The sequence below is a fragment of the Daucus carota genome, chromosome 8 (genome assembly GCF_001625215.2).
Source record: "Daucus carota subsp. sativus chromosome 8, DH1 v3.0, whole genome shotgun sequence".
Classification (NCBI taxonomy): domain Eukaryota; kingdom Viridiplantae; phylum Streptophyta; class Magnoliopsida; order Apiales; family Apiaceae; genus Daucus; species Daucus carota.
The window spans coordinates 26,832,597-26,847,048 of record NC_030388.2 but is presented as its reverse complement, the minus strand read 5'-3'; the positions used below and the strand labels follow the sequence as shown (position 1 = coordinate 26,847,048).

Sequence of the window (14,452 nt, the reverse complement as noted above, 5' to 3'; positions counted from 1 at the left end):
AGTTATCAATTCTTTCATCCAACTATAAAAAAAATTGTAAATTCATGTCTGGGTCCAAACGAATGAATCAAGTACTAACAGCTAAGCATCAATATTGCATTTTGTAGCTTTGCTAAATACCAACTTGGATATGTAAAGGGCGTCGTCCAAATCTGCTTCATGTCACAGGCGAAATTATAGTGAAGAATTTGCAAAATTTTGCTCTGTGATCATAACAAAGTTGTGACTAACAACAGGTCAATACGCATGTAATCATTTCAGTCGTTAGTTTTAGCTCGGATCCGAGTAATTAAGGGAAATTGTAACTAAGAACAATTTGTAACTATGATATCAGCCGTGTGTATGTTTAGATTCAGAGGTGGCAAGGACTTCTGACCAAAAGAAAAGAAAAGAAGAAAAGAAGCGTCACAGACTGAAGAGAATAGAGTTAAACAGAGAGAAGGAATCGCAGAAAGAGTCTATAGATAGTGGTAGCCGGGTGTAGAGCTAGCTAGCTGAAATTTGAGCTGAAGAAGAAAATCAACCGCTAATGATAGAGTAGAACAGAGAGAAGGAATCGTGTTAAATAATCATTCTGAAATCTGATTACGTTGAGCATTTTTAAGCCCTGTCTTTGCTTTGCTATATGAGCTCTTTGAATATAGATGAATCAGTCAAGAACAAGAGAACAGCAAAAACTTGGGAAACGTTGATGAATACCTTTACAGATGATTTGTGGACTGTGATTCTGCTGTGCCTTCCGATAAAGTTGTTACTTGGATTCAAATTGGTTTCCAAATCATGGTTTCCATTATTTCATGCCATTGTTTCGCCAAATCACACCTCGCAATTGCTCCCAAAGATGATCTCGTTTAGATTTTAAAGTTGTGAGAGTTGCACCAGACAAGACAATCCCTCCGCCGAGTTGTATTCTAGTAATAAGAAAAAATGGGGAATGATTCAGCTACAAACTTGTAATATTTCGTACAATGAAATCCATGTAATGCACGGATTTTTGTTTGCCATGTAATAGGCTCTTATAAAATTACATATACATAAATTAAATGGGAAAACAGAGGATTGAAGATAGATAGCAGTGATGATAGGCTTTTAAAAAAGTACAATGTTGATGGCAGTGATGATAGCGTCTGAGGTTTGAGAGCAGCTTAAGAAATTTAATTAACAAGAATTTGGAATATAACCCAAAAGCATTAATACTAGTAAAATTAATAGAAAAATAATATGAGAACTCTTAAAAGTTAAAACATACATAGGTAACAATATTTCAAACTAGCATGGCATCAACTGGCACCCGGCCAACAAAAACTAAATCATCTCCAGCATCACTTCCACCTACTACTCTTCATCAGTCGGCGATATTTTCATTCATCTGTATCTCTGAATGTTCAACAGCCCACTTGATTCGTTTGAATCCTTCTAGTGAAAACAAGCTATTCGTATGCTTGAAAAAACCACCAATAACAAAAAAATCAGGAATATGGACATTTGTGGTGGCTTTGTTATTCAAATCATACAACAACCTGTTATCATCTTCATCACTTAGTAACAACTGAACACCGTTAAAAAGGCCCTCAAATAGTACTACTCGAACACCTACATCAATAACGTGCAGTTTAGTCCATGATGCCTCAACTCCAACACCAGCAAGACACGCCTTGTCGTCTAATGTCCAAAGGCTTATCTTTCTTTTATACATAATAGAGAGAATCACAGCAATAGTATCCTTAAAGTCCCTGACATGAGTTTCTTGAGGATAATAATTTTTTTCAGAAGAACTAAAAGGGAGTTTAATATCACAAATTAACACCTCCTTGTTAATATCAAAAACGATCAGACCATTATATCCTATGGCAAACAAAAATCCGGGCAAGCATAGGCGGAAACGACTTTCGTTGGGAACATCACTAGGCTTAGGCTCAATCTTTCGCCAAGCATTCCTGTTTGAAGAATAGATCTCAGCCAAATTGGCCTCAGTCGAATGGACCGGGGCAGATAGATCACAAGGTACAACTCTAACAAGTTTAAAATCCAAGTCTACATGATCAAAACCAAACCCTAAAGCCATATTTGACCTATGATCAAGTACAGTAGTGTGTGGGGGAAGAATCTTGGAGTGTTTAGTTGCAGGATTCCAAAGATATATATCAACATCTTGTTTAGTAGCACGCCAGGCTGAGACGGAGACGTAAACACAAACAATGCCACAATCTGAACCTATAAGCCTAGAAAATTCTTCGGTTGAAGGATACTCACCTTGAGAAAAAGGAAATCCGAGATTCTTTAATATGCGACCTGAACCGAGATGGAAGAGTGAAAAGGAGTTCTCGTCTTCCATTTCATAATCACCTACATCATGGTGTGCGATGAGAATCTGATCATCTTTGGCAGCCATTGCAAGGTGAGATGTGGCGAAACGATGACTAGAAATAATGGAAAACCATGATTTAGAAACTGATTTGAACTGAAGTAATGTTTTTATTGGAAGTCGCAGGAGAATCTCAGTCCACAGATCATCTGTAAATTCACTCAGCACTGTTTCCCAACTTCTCTTCCTCTTGTTTTTTTCATTCATATTTCTAGAGACTCGAAAATTATTGCCTGAAAGCAATAGGTGTTTATATGACATGATAAGACAACTGAGAATTCATAAGAGACAATTATGAGAATGAGAAGCCCCTTAAATATATCAACAGTCAGACCTTTTTTTTGTCAGAACAGAGTCGTTTTACACGTGCATAAAATAAATAGTACTACTTGTAAAGGATACTAATATATTTCTTAACAATAATTATATGTAGATGATGAACCAAAAATAAGGTCTAAGTTATGGGAAAATATTTTTAGATATAAAATGATTAGTTCGTTAAGTGAAAATTATCTTGATGTAATGAAATAAATAATTGACATGACTTTCTTAATTGAGGAGTGTATATCCTAGAAGTATATAAATATGATTTATTAAAAATAGGAATTTTTTTATATTTGATGATGAGAAGGAAATATATTTCAAATAGAAAGATTAATAACCATATTTATTTTATGACAAAATTTATTTCATTATTCTATAAGCATTAAAGTATTTATCACCTTATTTGGAACTAGTTAATCGCGGTCAAATCGCCTGATAATTTATATAAATTTATTAAAATAATTTTAAATTTATATTATATCTAAATTAAGTGTTTTATTTAAATTAAATAATTAAAATTTTTTGATAAGATATTACTATTTTTAAAGGAAAAGTATTTTACTTGAATTTTTTTTAGGGGAATTATCTTGTATACTGTTTTTTCAATCTTATTTTCAAAAATACTACCTTCTCCAATCTTATTTTCAAAAGTACTACTTTCTCTAAAATATTTTCAAAAATATATATCGACTCCAAAGATGAGGTCGAAAATGACATTTGAAAACTGAAACTTGAAATCAGGAATTGTAGTTGCATATATGGTTGCATATGGTTGTATTCAGTTGCATATGGTTGCATTCAGTTGATTCTATTGTAATCTAATGGCCCCGCCAGGGGCACACCATACATCCGTTGTAACTTACAGTTTTCAGTTGCATATGAGGTTGCATTCAGTTGATTCTATTGCAATCTAATGGCCCTGCCAGGGGCAGCCATACATCAGTTGTAACTTACAGTTTTCAGTTGCATTTAGTTGCATATGAGGTTGCATTTAGTTGCATATGAGGTTGCATTCAGTTGATTTTATTGCAATCTAATATATGGATTCCAAATATGAGGTCGAAAATGACATTTGAAAACTGGAACTTGAAATCAGGAATTCAGTTGCATATATGGTTGCATATGCAACCACAGTATTTTTGAAAATATTTTAGAGAAGGTAGTATTTTTGAAAATAAGATTGGAGAAGGTGGTATTTTTGAAAATAAGATTGAAAACGTGGTTATAAATAAAAAAAGCCCTTTTTTTTACTAATATACTTGAAATTTTAAAGTTGAATAAATACATAAACTATATTCAAATAAATATAAAATTAGAAATATATTTGAACTACATTATATATGAATTTAAATAACAAACAAAATTCCACCCAATTAAGAGTCCCATAAACTTAAGTTTAGTTTAAAACTTTGCTAAAAAAAAAAGAGTTTAGTTTAAAACTTTATATATTTAAATTTGAATTAAGCTCAGCCCAATCAAAACCCGACCCATTGAAGTCCTCCGCTTCTTTACTCTCCTGTCCGACTCCTAGCTTCCCACGGTTCTGTCCTAAAGTAAAAAGAGAATTAGCTTAATAAGAAAACAATCATCAATCTCGATTCTTTTATTCCCAAACCCTAATTTGGCGGCAAAGCTCTTTGAATATGGATGAAAATAGCGAGACCAAGAGAACTCCAAAACACTGGGAACTAGTTATGAGTTATTTCACTGATGATCTGTGGACTGAGATTTTCCTCCGCCTTCCATTCGAGTCGTTACTCTGATTCAAATCGGTGTCCAAATCATGGTTCTCCGTTATTTCGAGTCATCGTTTCGCCTTATCACATCTCCTAAAGATGATCAAATCCTCATCGTTCACCATAAAAGAGGCTATCATCTCGAAGTAGGAGATGACGGCCATTTCTCACTCTATCATCTCGATTTGAAGCGCATTTTAGAGAATTTGAATTTTCCTTACTCGCGAGGTGAGTATCCCTTTGAGCCAGACTACTCTCTACTTATTGGTTCGGAATGTGGGATTCTTTGTCTCGGTTTGTGTCTCCAAGCCGAGGAATGATGATTTATATCTTTGGAATCCCGCCAGTAAGCAGTCCAAGCTCATTCCCCCTTATACTATACCCAATGCTACTATGTTTGGTGCTGCTTTAGGCTTAGAGTTATATATGGAAGTCTTTCTGCCGAGGTCTATTCTTCAAACAGGAATGCTTGGCGAAAGATTAAGCACGAGCTTATTCATATCTCCGGATACATCGAATTTCATGTATGCTTTCACGGATTTTTGTTAGCAATGGGATACTATAGTGGTATCAGTGGTATCAAAGCTATGATTGCTTTTGATTTAAACAAGGAGGTGTTTATTTGTGATATTAAGCTCCCTGTTGGTTCTTCTGATGATGTTAAGAGTTGTCGTGGAACGCACATCGCTGAATTCAAGGATACTATTGCCTTCATTTCTTATGATAGTATTTGGGACAATAAGATTAAATTGTGGACATTAGACAATGAGGCATGTCTTTCTGGCGGTGGAGTTGAGGCATAATGGACTAAAGTGCTCAGTCTTGAAGTAGGTGTGTCGTTTAACTTTGTTGAGGGCCTTTTTAACAATATTCAATTTTTACTATCTGACGTAAGAGGTGATGGGTTATTGTATAACTCGAATAACAAATTAACCACGAAAGTCCCTAGTTATCCTAAGTTTGCACACTGTGAATCTCTTAAGTATACGAAGAGCTTGTTTTCACTCACGGGATTCAAACGAATCAAGTGGGCTGCTTAATCTTTGAGGTTGCAGGATTCTTCAGGATGGGAGTTGAGAATGGATGAGTGAAGGTATTTCCGATTGATGTTAATGGTGGAAAGAGTAGCCACAAGGGAGTTGGAATTTTTGCTTTAGTGTTTTGTTGAATTTGTTTAGATTCTACTAGTTAATGTATTGCTTAATGCGATATTTTGTTGTTTTAATTATATATTTGCATGTACTGACCCTTCACAAAGGGTTTCAGAGTGCATCTGGTCTGATCAAAATATATGACAACTTTCTATGTACAGTACTGCTAAGAAAAACAAGGTGATCACTTATCAGTTGAATTGAATGAGTATACACATATATAGGAGATATAAATGTAATATGTTGAATAACTAAGCAGAGTTTTAATTAATTTGAATCCTGTGATAATCACCAGCGTTAATGTCAGTAGCTGAAAGCCAGGATTAAAGTTATTTCATTAAACAAAGATATATTTTGATAATTCATATCTTTCAGTCAGAAAAGCTATGAATTATTTCATCTAATTATGATGTAATTGTAAACGGTTTTTCTAGCATGTGCCCATGGGCACACACTAGAGAAACCTAATTGTAAATTCATGTCTTATCCAAACGAATGAATCAAGTACTAACTGCAAGCATCAATATTGCATTTTGTAGCTTTGTCAGATACTAAGTTGGATAAGTAAACGGTGCCATTCAGATCTGCTAATAATAAGAATTTGCTATTAGACAGCGACACTAATTGTACGGTTTCTGAACAGCTTTGCACAATGTAAAGGCTGTTGTGTATGTGTTGCCACCAAGATACTAGTATCTATTTTTTCATTCTCAGGTCCTAATCATCAGCAGCCATCACAACTTGTGTATGTGATGCCTGTATATTACAAGACCCTGTCGTTAAAGAGGATAAATGATCTTGACCGTGCTATTGGAGGAATTAACTCAGGTAACATATTACAAATTTCCAATTTTACATTATAAATAAAATATAAAATAACAAATCACGTGATTCTCAAAAAAAAAAAAAAAAAAAAAAACAAATCACGTGATTTTATCTCCAAAGAAGAATGTGATTTTATCTTCGAGAAGAATGGATTAATCAGTGATTGTTTCTGTGTTTTGTTTGTTCGAAACGACTGTTTGTGTAGATACCGTATGATTTTTTATTATTAAATTAACTCATTTATCAAACAAGAAATAACAAAAATAATTTAATTTTTTCTAAAATAATAGAAATCATACTAATAATTAGACCTGACAATTCGGTACACGAAACACGACACGAAAAGTTTGGATTTGGTTTTCAATATTCGATACACGAATACGAAAATACACGAACACAAAAAATACATGTTACAATTAGTGCCAGGTTCGGTTTTTAATACAGGTACACGAACTAAATAAATAAATATAAATTAAAAAATATATTATACTTTTTTTTTTAACGGAGGAACCGCAGCCGCTATCCTTCGGATGCGCATTGGGTAAACCCACGAGCTCACGTAATAGCCTGCAAACTACGTGAACTTATATATTCAATAATTAATTTCAATTATGTTATTTTATTTCTGTTATCTTATGAATTTATTATATGTCTAATCTATTGTTTGTCACAGAAAAATTGTAAAAATAATAGATTTATTGTGAAATTGGTGTATTTTCGTGTGCAAATGTGTATTTCGTGTACATTTCATCCGGACCGTTCGTGGTACATGGAACGTACACGAGACGTTTCGTGTATTTAACGTGTACGGTTCGTGTTAATACGAAATAATTCAGTTCGTGTGCGTGTCCCAGAATTGGTACACGAAACCGAAACAGTTCGGGTTCAGGTTTGTTGTGGAATACATGAAAACATGAAAGTACATGACCCGAACTGTTTATCAGGTCTACTAATAATATATATCTTGAAATGAAATATATTCTAAACAGAAAATATTAATAATTTTATTTATTTTGTAAACCCTTAATTGAAAGAATAAAAAAGACGAAAAAAATGAGTGATCAATATGACATGTATTTGAACGCATATTATTCCATTTCAAACTTTTTAGAAATATATTTGACACTAGTTTGTATTAACATAAGACATCTATATAAAATTCATTTTTTTTAAATATTAAAATATATATCATCTTATTTTGAACTTGAGTAATCTATTTTGGATGAAAATAATGCATCTATATAAAAGTTCATATTTCTTTAAATGTTAAATATTTATCATCTTATTTTGAACTAATTACTCAATCACAAATTGCATGAGATTTTATTTGATAAAATTAATTTTAAATATATTTATATCTTTGAAATTATAAATTTAGTCGACAAAATAAATCATTATAAAATAATTAATAATAATTATTCTAATTATTTGATCTAATATAACAATTTAAATGAAATTAAAAATGATGAAATATTTTACAGGTTCCTTGAAAGCGTGTTTTTATGATTATAAAAGAGATATTCCTTCGGTTCCATAATAAGAGTCGCTTTAACTTTTCACAAATATATTGATATGTAAAAACAACAAATCTCTACATATTATTTTTCAATTTTTTCCCTGAATAAAAATTTAGATATTAAATTTTTACTTATAAAAAGAAATTTTAAAAAATAATATGTAGAGTTATGTTTTTTACACCTCAAGTTACATGTAAAAATTCAAAACGACTTTTATTATGGGACAAAAGGAGTATTTTATTTCAAACTAAGTGACTAAAATATTTTTTAAATCTAAATTAAATTTGACAGTCTTTTAAATGAAAAGGATTTTGCTGAAAATATTAAAATTGAGTAAATATTTAACTATACTCAGATAAAGATAAAAAAATATCTATAACTCAAGAGATTTATATAAATATATATAGACAAAAGTTATTTGGAGTCCTATAATTGTTTGGAGTCTTGGAGTCCAAATCTAGGCCCTCCATTTAGTGATGATCCAACGGACGGGAGTATTACTGTTTTGTTTTTTAAAACAAATATTTTATTTGTAATTTGATACAATCAGCCGCGCAAAGATTCTTTGTATTGTCTCAGCCCGCATCGTGAGTCATGCGGCAGTTACAACAACATGAGCAAGTTCAGGAGTAGAGCCTGCAATGGTGTCCTGCATTCTTCCTATCATTTTATAATCTCTCTTCACCCTTTCGTCTCTGTGTTTAAAGCGACGATAAAATCATTCATTTGTTGCACGTAATTATAATGTCTAATCAGAATCCAGATGGGAGTAAGTAATTCATAGTAATTTGTTGTTTTACTTTCATTGATTCAGTTCCTAGAGTTTTTAATACTGTAAATTTTTGTGTGTAATACGTGTTGTAGGTGTTTGTCTTTTGTTCTATTAGTAATCTTATGTTCGGCTTTCATTTTTTTTAAACATCTCCCTGTTCGTTCGCTGTTCAGTTCCTTGTTCTGTTGTTTTGCACGACATGACATGTGTTCACTAAATTGGTTTAGGATTTAATTTTGAAAGTGTTTTCTTTTTAGGTGCTCCGGATGTCACTCATATTGAGAGTTCCGATTCCGAGCATTCATTTAGAGATTCTAATGATGAAAGTGGTGAGATTGATGAGGAGAGCATAGATGATATTGTTGATGTAGGTGAATCTATATACCCCAAAGTTCTGGCCCCAAAGTAGTTGTCACTCCTGGTGGTGCTAAAGTCTGGTTAATTATTATTCAACTGTTTACCTGGATCTTCGGGAGCCAGTTCAGGGTCTTTAGTAGGCGGTGGCTGTCCCTGAGAAGCACTTGGTGGGACATATGGAACGATGCAGGGAGAAGTTGTGGGAAAAGAAAATTTACTTGGCTGCGATGGTGTAAGAGTACTACTGGGGGACAATAAAGGTGCCTGATCTTTTGGTTTTCTGGTGCTGGGGGCGAAGTGATAGGCAGAGCTGAAGGATAAGAAACAAGACTGTATATTACTAAACCATAAGCTAATGTGGTTGATCTCAAGGCCTGGCTATAAATATCAACATAGTGAATTTTAAAATTTTACTGCTTGACTGAAATGGAGTTGTTGCATTTTTTTAATTGCTTCCTTTGAGGGACAGGACCGGTGGAACCTTCTCCAACTCACTGCACTGTACCAAACAGAGTCAAGAAAAGGCCTAGCTGATCCTGCTCTGCTTTATATACAAAAATGTTTGTAACGACTAGAAATTATATTGTTTTTTAATTAAAAAAAATTCTCTTTCAACTCTAACCGACTTGAAATTAGTTGCAGGAAAATATGACAAGTCTGCCACAGTAAGACATATGACAATAACAAGGTAGCAGAACTTGCTTCCTTGTACTACTAAGTAATAGGACCGAGAGGATACCAAATAATTTTACTTCTAAAAACTTCAGCCACAACAAATAATAATTTGTAGAGAAGAATGTGGACAGAAGAATAGCATGAAGATGACATATAAATTCATGGCATCCTATAAGAAGAATGTTCTTCCAGTGTAAGAAAAAAAATCCTCTGAAGACAACCAAAGCATGTAACACACTGAGTGATTTTCCAACATTGTTCCTATATTCTAGTTTGGCTTAGGCATGCTTATATATTTCAGTCAGGTATATGCAAGGGCGTAGCAAGTAACGTGAAAAAAAATTTGTTGCTTTTGCAGATACTTTATTGGGGATCAGAATTGCTAGTTCTTTCAATGTAATTTGGCCAAGAGGTATTGTATTAGTAGTCAAGCCGTCCTCACTCAGTATTCCAAAAAAAATCTATTCAGATCATCGAACAATGGAAACAGAAGCCAAAACTTATAGTTTACTTGGCGCAGAAGTATATTCAGATATGAAAGGGACATTAAGCAAAACCTGTGAAGGGACAATATTCTGCTACTTTCTACCTGTCTAAAAATTACACAATAAAAAATTAAGTTCCAAATCATGTATTCACACTATTTCGAGTTTTCAACGTCATCTTCCTCGCTCGTCTCCAATCTTCTAAGGCACTCGTCACCATAAGGAGATGGTACTCCCAAACTTCCCCTATTTTTCCCGGACTTGGTTTTTCCGTCCACCTTAGTTGTATTGTTAACATTTTGATCTTCAACTAGATTAACAAAGACGGGCTGCTTCTTCAGCCAATTAAACACTCAAGGGCTTCCAATAAGCCTGCTGCTGCGCTTTCTCCCTGCACCAAGACAAAAACATGGAGTGTCATCATTCAAAAAACTCTTCCCCTGGGATTAGTAGAAATAACACGTGTCCTGCATTTTCTACATGTCATCAGCTAAAACAAGATTTCAAGAGAGTATATATAAGCCTGTATAATGGACACCTAAAAGAACCTACAAGCTTCTGAAAGACAATGACATTCCATTAAATACTGGATACATGTGTATGTGCAATTGCTTTTATAAAGAATCTCAATTATATAAATACAACACGGAATATGTAGGTAAAAAGCAGCCTATATCCTGACAAGCTTCTTTGTTTTAATGCGCAGAATTTGATTGGATCCTACCCCTAACATTTGCACACACCGATGGATTCATAATAATAAATGGATAAATGCACCCTCAAGTAACAACTTTGTTTAAGAGAAATATTCTACATGTGAAAGGAAAAAGATTAGTCATGCAAACCTAAGCCGATGGAAATTGATAATCTGCAATCCAGCATCGATATGTAAAATAAAATTTAGAGAACGGGATACGTGCCAAACAACATAGAATATCAAGCGGTACAAACATACAAATTAAAGGAAGCTACAAATTAAAACAACAACTTACAAAAATTTGAATCATTGCAGGACTTAAGAAATACATTCGAATTACTCCAACACAAAGTGCATCACTTGACCTGCTTAATGACTTCAGAACAAAACATCTTTATCATATGATACTCAAAATAAAATGCAATCCTTTGCAGCACGCTACTAATCGCCCTGTTGTAAACTCATCACATAGTCCCCCACCCAAAAAAAATAATACTTTAAAAACAATTTCCCCAGTGCAAGACTTGAAAGATTATAGACCGTCACAAACTCATCAGTCATACATAGTACCAACATTTTCTTAAAACCCCAATTTGGTCATAAGCTTCGCGACACTCGAAATGCAGAACATTTATCAAATTGAATTGAATCAGTGATGTACCACAAACTTTTGTTCCGCAAAATTAATAAAATATACATTAACAACAAAGAATTAGCATCAAACACTGATATGCAACCCCTTCTTTGTCCAATAAAAAAAAACACAATCGCCTCTAATCAAATCGCCGAATGCTAATCGAAAACGCAGTGAGAGATAAAAAGACCCATGTCATAAACATATAATACCTTAAAATTGACATGCAGAACACAGTTACAAGATAATCTAGGACAAGGCAAAAGTGCAGTACCTAGACTATATTTCGACTCGGTACTCACCGGTGCCGCACTTGTTTGTACAGGACAAGTCAATGTTCTCTGAAGAACAAAGAAATCGCTTTGAATAAGAAAGAGAGTATCCAGATTTTGTGCCTCGCTTGCTCCGTAACGGCGGATTTCCACAAGAGAGCTGTTTGCGGGATTTTGATAACCGCTCAAATCGGAACTGCAGAACTGTATACACCCATTATGTGTTTTCTTTTTTTATTTTTAAAAAGTATCAAAAAATCTATGAGCGCGGATATAAGGTGGATCGTTGGATTTTGTTTCCATCCAATGGCTATAAGGGTGGTCTCCAAGACTCCACAATTTTTTGTCCCCCAAAAAACTCCACTCAATATATATAACCAATTAAAGTCCACCAACCAAAAATCCGTTTAAATTCAGAATTGATTTAAAAACAATATTTAAATTTAAATCACAACCCGGCCCATTATGATCTTCCCAGCCGCTTGGCTTCTGGCCTCTTTTAGCATCCCAATTCTTGTACCTGTGTCTCTATAATCAGAAAACACTCCTTCATCTCGATTCTTTTATTTCTAAACCCTAATTTTGCGGCAAAGCTCTTTGAATATGGATGAAAATAACAGGAGTAAGGGAGCATCAAAACCCTGGGAACTGGTTATGAGTAATTTCACTGATGATCTGTGGACTGAGATTTTCCTCCGCCTTCCGTTGGAGTCGTTACTCCGATTCAAATCGGTGTCCAAAACATGGTTGTCCATTATTTCCAGTCATCGTTTCGCCTTATCATATCTCGCAATTGCTCCTAAAGATGATCAAATCCTCATCGTTCACCATGAATCAGGCGACCCCGACGACGAAGAGGACGGCCAATTCTCACTCTATCACCTCGATTCGAGTCGCATTTTAGAGAATTTGCATTTCCCTTACTCGCAAGGTGAGTATCCCTTTAAGCCAGCCTACTCTCAACTTATTGGTTCGGAATGTGGTATTGTTTGTGTTTCGGTTTGTGTCTACAGATGGCGTGCTGCCAAAAATAATTATGATTTCTATCTTTGGAATCCTGCCACTAAGCAGTCCAAGCTCATTCCCCTTTATACTATACCCGATGATACTATATATGGTGTTGCTTCAGGCTTTGGGTTTGATAACATTGACTTGGATTTTAAAGTTGTTAAAGTTATATCTGGATGTGCCGAGGTCTATTCTTCAAACAGAAATGATTGGCGAAAGATTAAGCACGAGCTTATTAATATCTCCGGACATGTTGAATTTCATGTATGCTTTCACGGATTTCTGTTAGCAACGGGATACTATATCAAAGGTATGATTGCTTTTGATTTAAACAAAGAGGTGTTTATTTGTGATATTAAGCTCCCTGTTGGTTCTGATGATGTTAAGAGTTGTCGTGGAACGCACATCGCTCAATACAAGGATACTATTGCCTTCATTTCTTATGATAATATTAGGGGCAGCGAGAAGATTAACTTGTGGACATTAGACAATGAGGCATGTCTTTCTGGCGGTGGACTTGAGGCATCATGGACTAAAGTGCTCGGTCTTGATGTAGGTGTGTCGTTTGACAATGTTGAGGGTCTTTTTAACAATATTCAATTCTTACTGTTTGGTGATGAGCGGTTATTGTATAACTCGAACAAGAAATTAACCACAAAAGTCCCTAGTTATCCTAACTATGCACCTTCCACATTTTTAAGGTATACGAAAAGCTTGGTTTCACTCACAGGATTCAAACGAATCAAGTGGGCTGCATCATCTTTGAGGTCGCATGAATCTTCAGAATGGGAATTGGAAATGGATGAATGAAAGTATTATCCAGTTAATGATAATGGTGGGAAGTAGTAGCCACAAGGGAGGTGGAAGTGATGCTTTAGTGTTTTGTTGAATTTGTTTAGATTATTCTGGTTGATGTATTGCTTGGTGTGATATTTTGTTATTTGTAATGTTTTAAGACTCTTCTGGTTTCTTCTTCTTATTATCATATGAATGTTGATATAGTAATAATGTTGATATTTCTATGTTATCTCCCAATTTCCTAAGATTTTTAGGTTGAGGAACACCAGGGAGAGATCATAAGTTCTCAAGGCTTTATTATAAATTAGTTTGAAGTACCTTTTACGGTGACTAATTTTCTTTTGACTTTTTTTTATAAATAGTACTTCTAAATTATAAATTACTCATAAATCATTTTTACTTTTATTATTATATTTTTAATAACTCATAAATTATTAATAAGTTAAAATTAGAGATTTTAAGCTCTCAACTTGTCATATAAAAAAAATCACGCTAAATTATAAGTCACGTTAAATCGCAAGTGACGGTTAAATCATAATCTCAGCAACAAGCGTTTCTAGTTTATTGGATGGCTTTTTATATTCCCAGCCGCTTCGCTTCTCTCCTGTTTTGGCTTCCCAGTTTCTGATGACTGATGTTGTGTCTCTACAGTGAAAGAAAGTATACCTAATAAGCTTAATAAGAAAACGGATAGCCCAGTGGTGGGCTTATCCTCTGTTGTCCCGGGACACTCGGGTTCGCCTCTGGCTCATGCTGAGAATTATTAGAACAGATATTAATGCTTAAGGTATATAAGCCTGCATTGTCAAAGAAAACGGGTTAATTATCGAGTTGGT

At 34.2% G+C, this 14,452-nt stretch overlaps 2 protein-coding genes across 3 annotated transcripts; one reads left to right on the top strand and one right to left on the bottom strand.

The window, feature by feature from the left end:
- Positions 1-1,012: 1,012 nt before the first annotated feature.
- Positions 1,013-2,620, bottom strand: LOC108199692 (F-box protein At1g30790). The gene has a single exon (XM_017367632.2). It carries the CDS (start codon positions 2,570-2,572, stop codon positions 1,346-1,348), a length of 1,227 nt encoding a protein of 408 aa, XP_017223121.2. The 5' UTR covers positions 2,573-2,620; the 3' UTR covers positions 1,013-1,345.
- Positions 2,621-12,268: 9,648 nt separating this feature from the next.
- Positions 12,269-13,826, top strand: LOC108197728 (F-box/kelch-repeat protein At3g06240). Of its 2 annotated transcripts, none has more exons than XM_017365420.2 (2): positions 12,269-13,374; positions 13,520-13,826. In XM_017365420.2, the coding sequence occupies exons 1-2, from the start codon at positions 12,414-12,416 to the stop codon at positions 13,582-13,584; spliced, it is 1,026 nt and encodes a 341-aa protein (XP_017220909.1). In that variant the 5' UTR covers positions 12,269-12,413; the 3' UTR covers positions 13,585-13,826. The 2 variants fall into 2 exon arrangements, with proteins under 2 accessions (XP_017220909.1, XP_017220910.1); XM_017365421.2 differs by having other exon boundaries at positions 12,271-12,741; positions 12,940-13,786.
- The last annotated feature ends 626 nt before the right edge of the window (positions 13,827-14,452 follow it).

Bases quoted from the DNA above. Each gene is read 5' to 3' on its own strand.
- LOC108197728 (XM_017365420.2), top strand. From the start codon at position 12,414: ATGGATGAAAATAACAGGAGTAAGGGAGCATCAAAACCCTGGGAACTG. The intron at 13,375-13,519 runs GTGTGTCGTTTG...CACATTTTTAAG, and splicing joins AGTGCTCGGTCTTGATGTAG to GTATACGAAAAGCTTGGTTT.
- LOC108199692 (XM_017367632.2), bottom strand. From the start codon at position 2,572: ATGAATGAAAAAAACAAGAGGAAGAGAAGTTGGGAAACAGTGCTGAGT.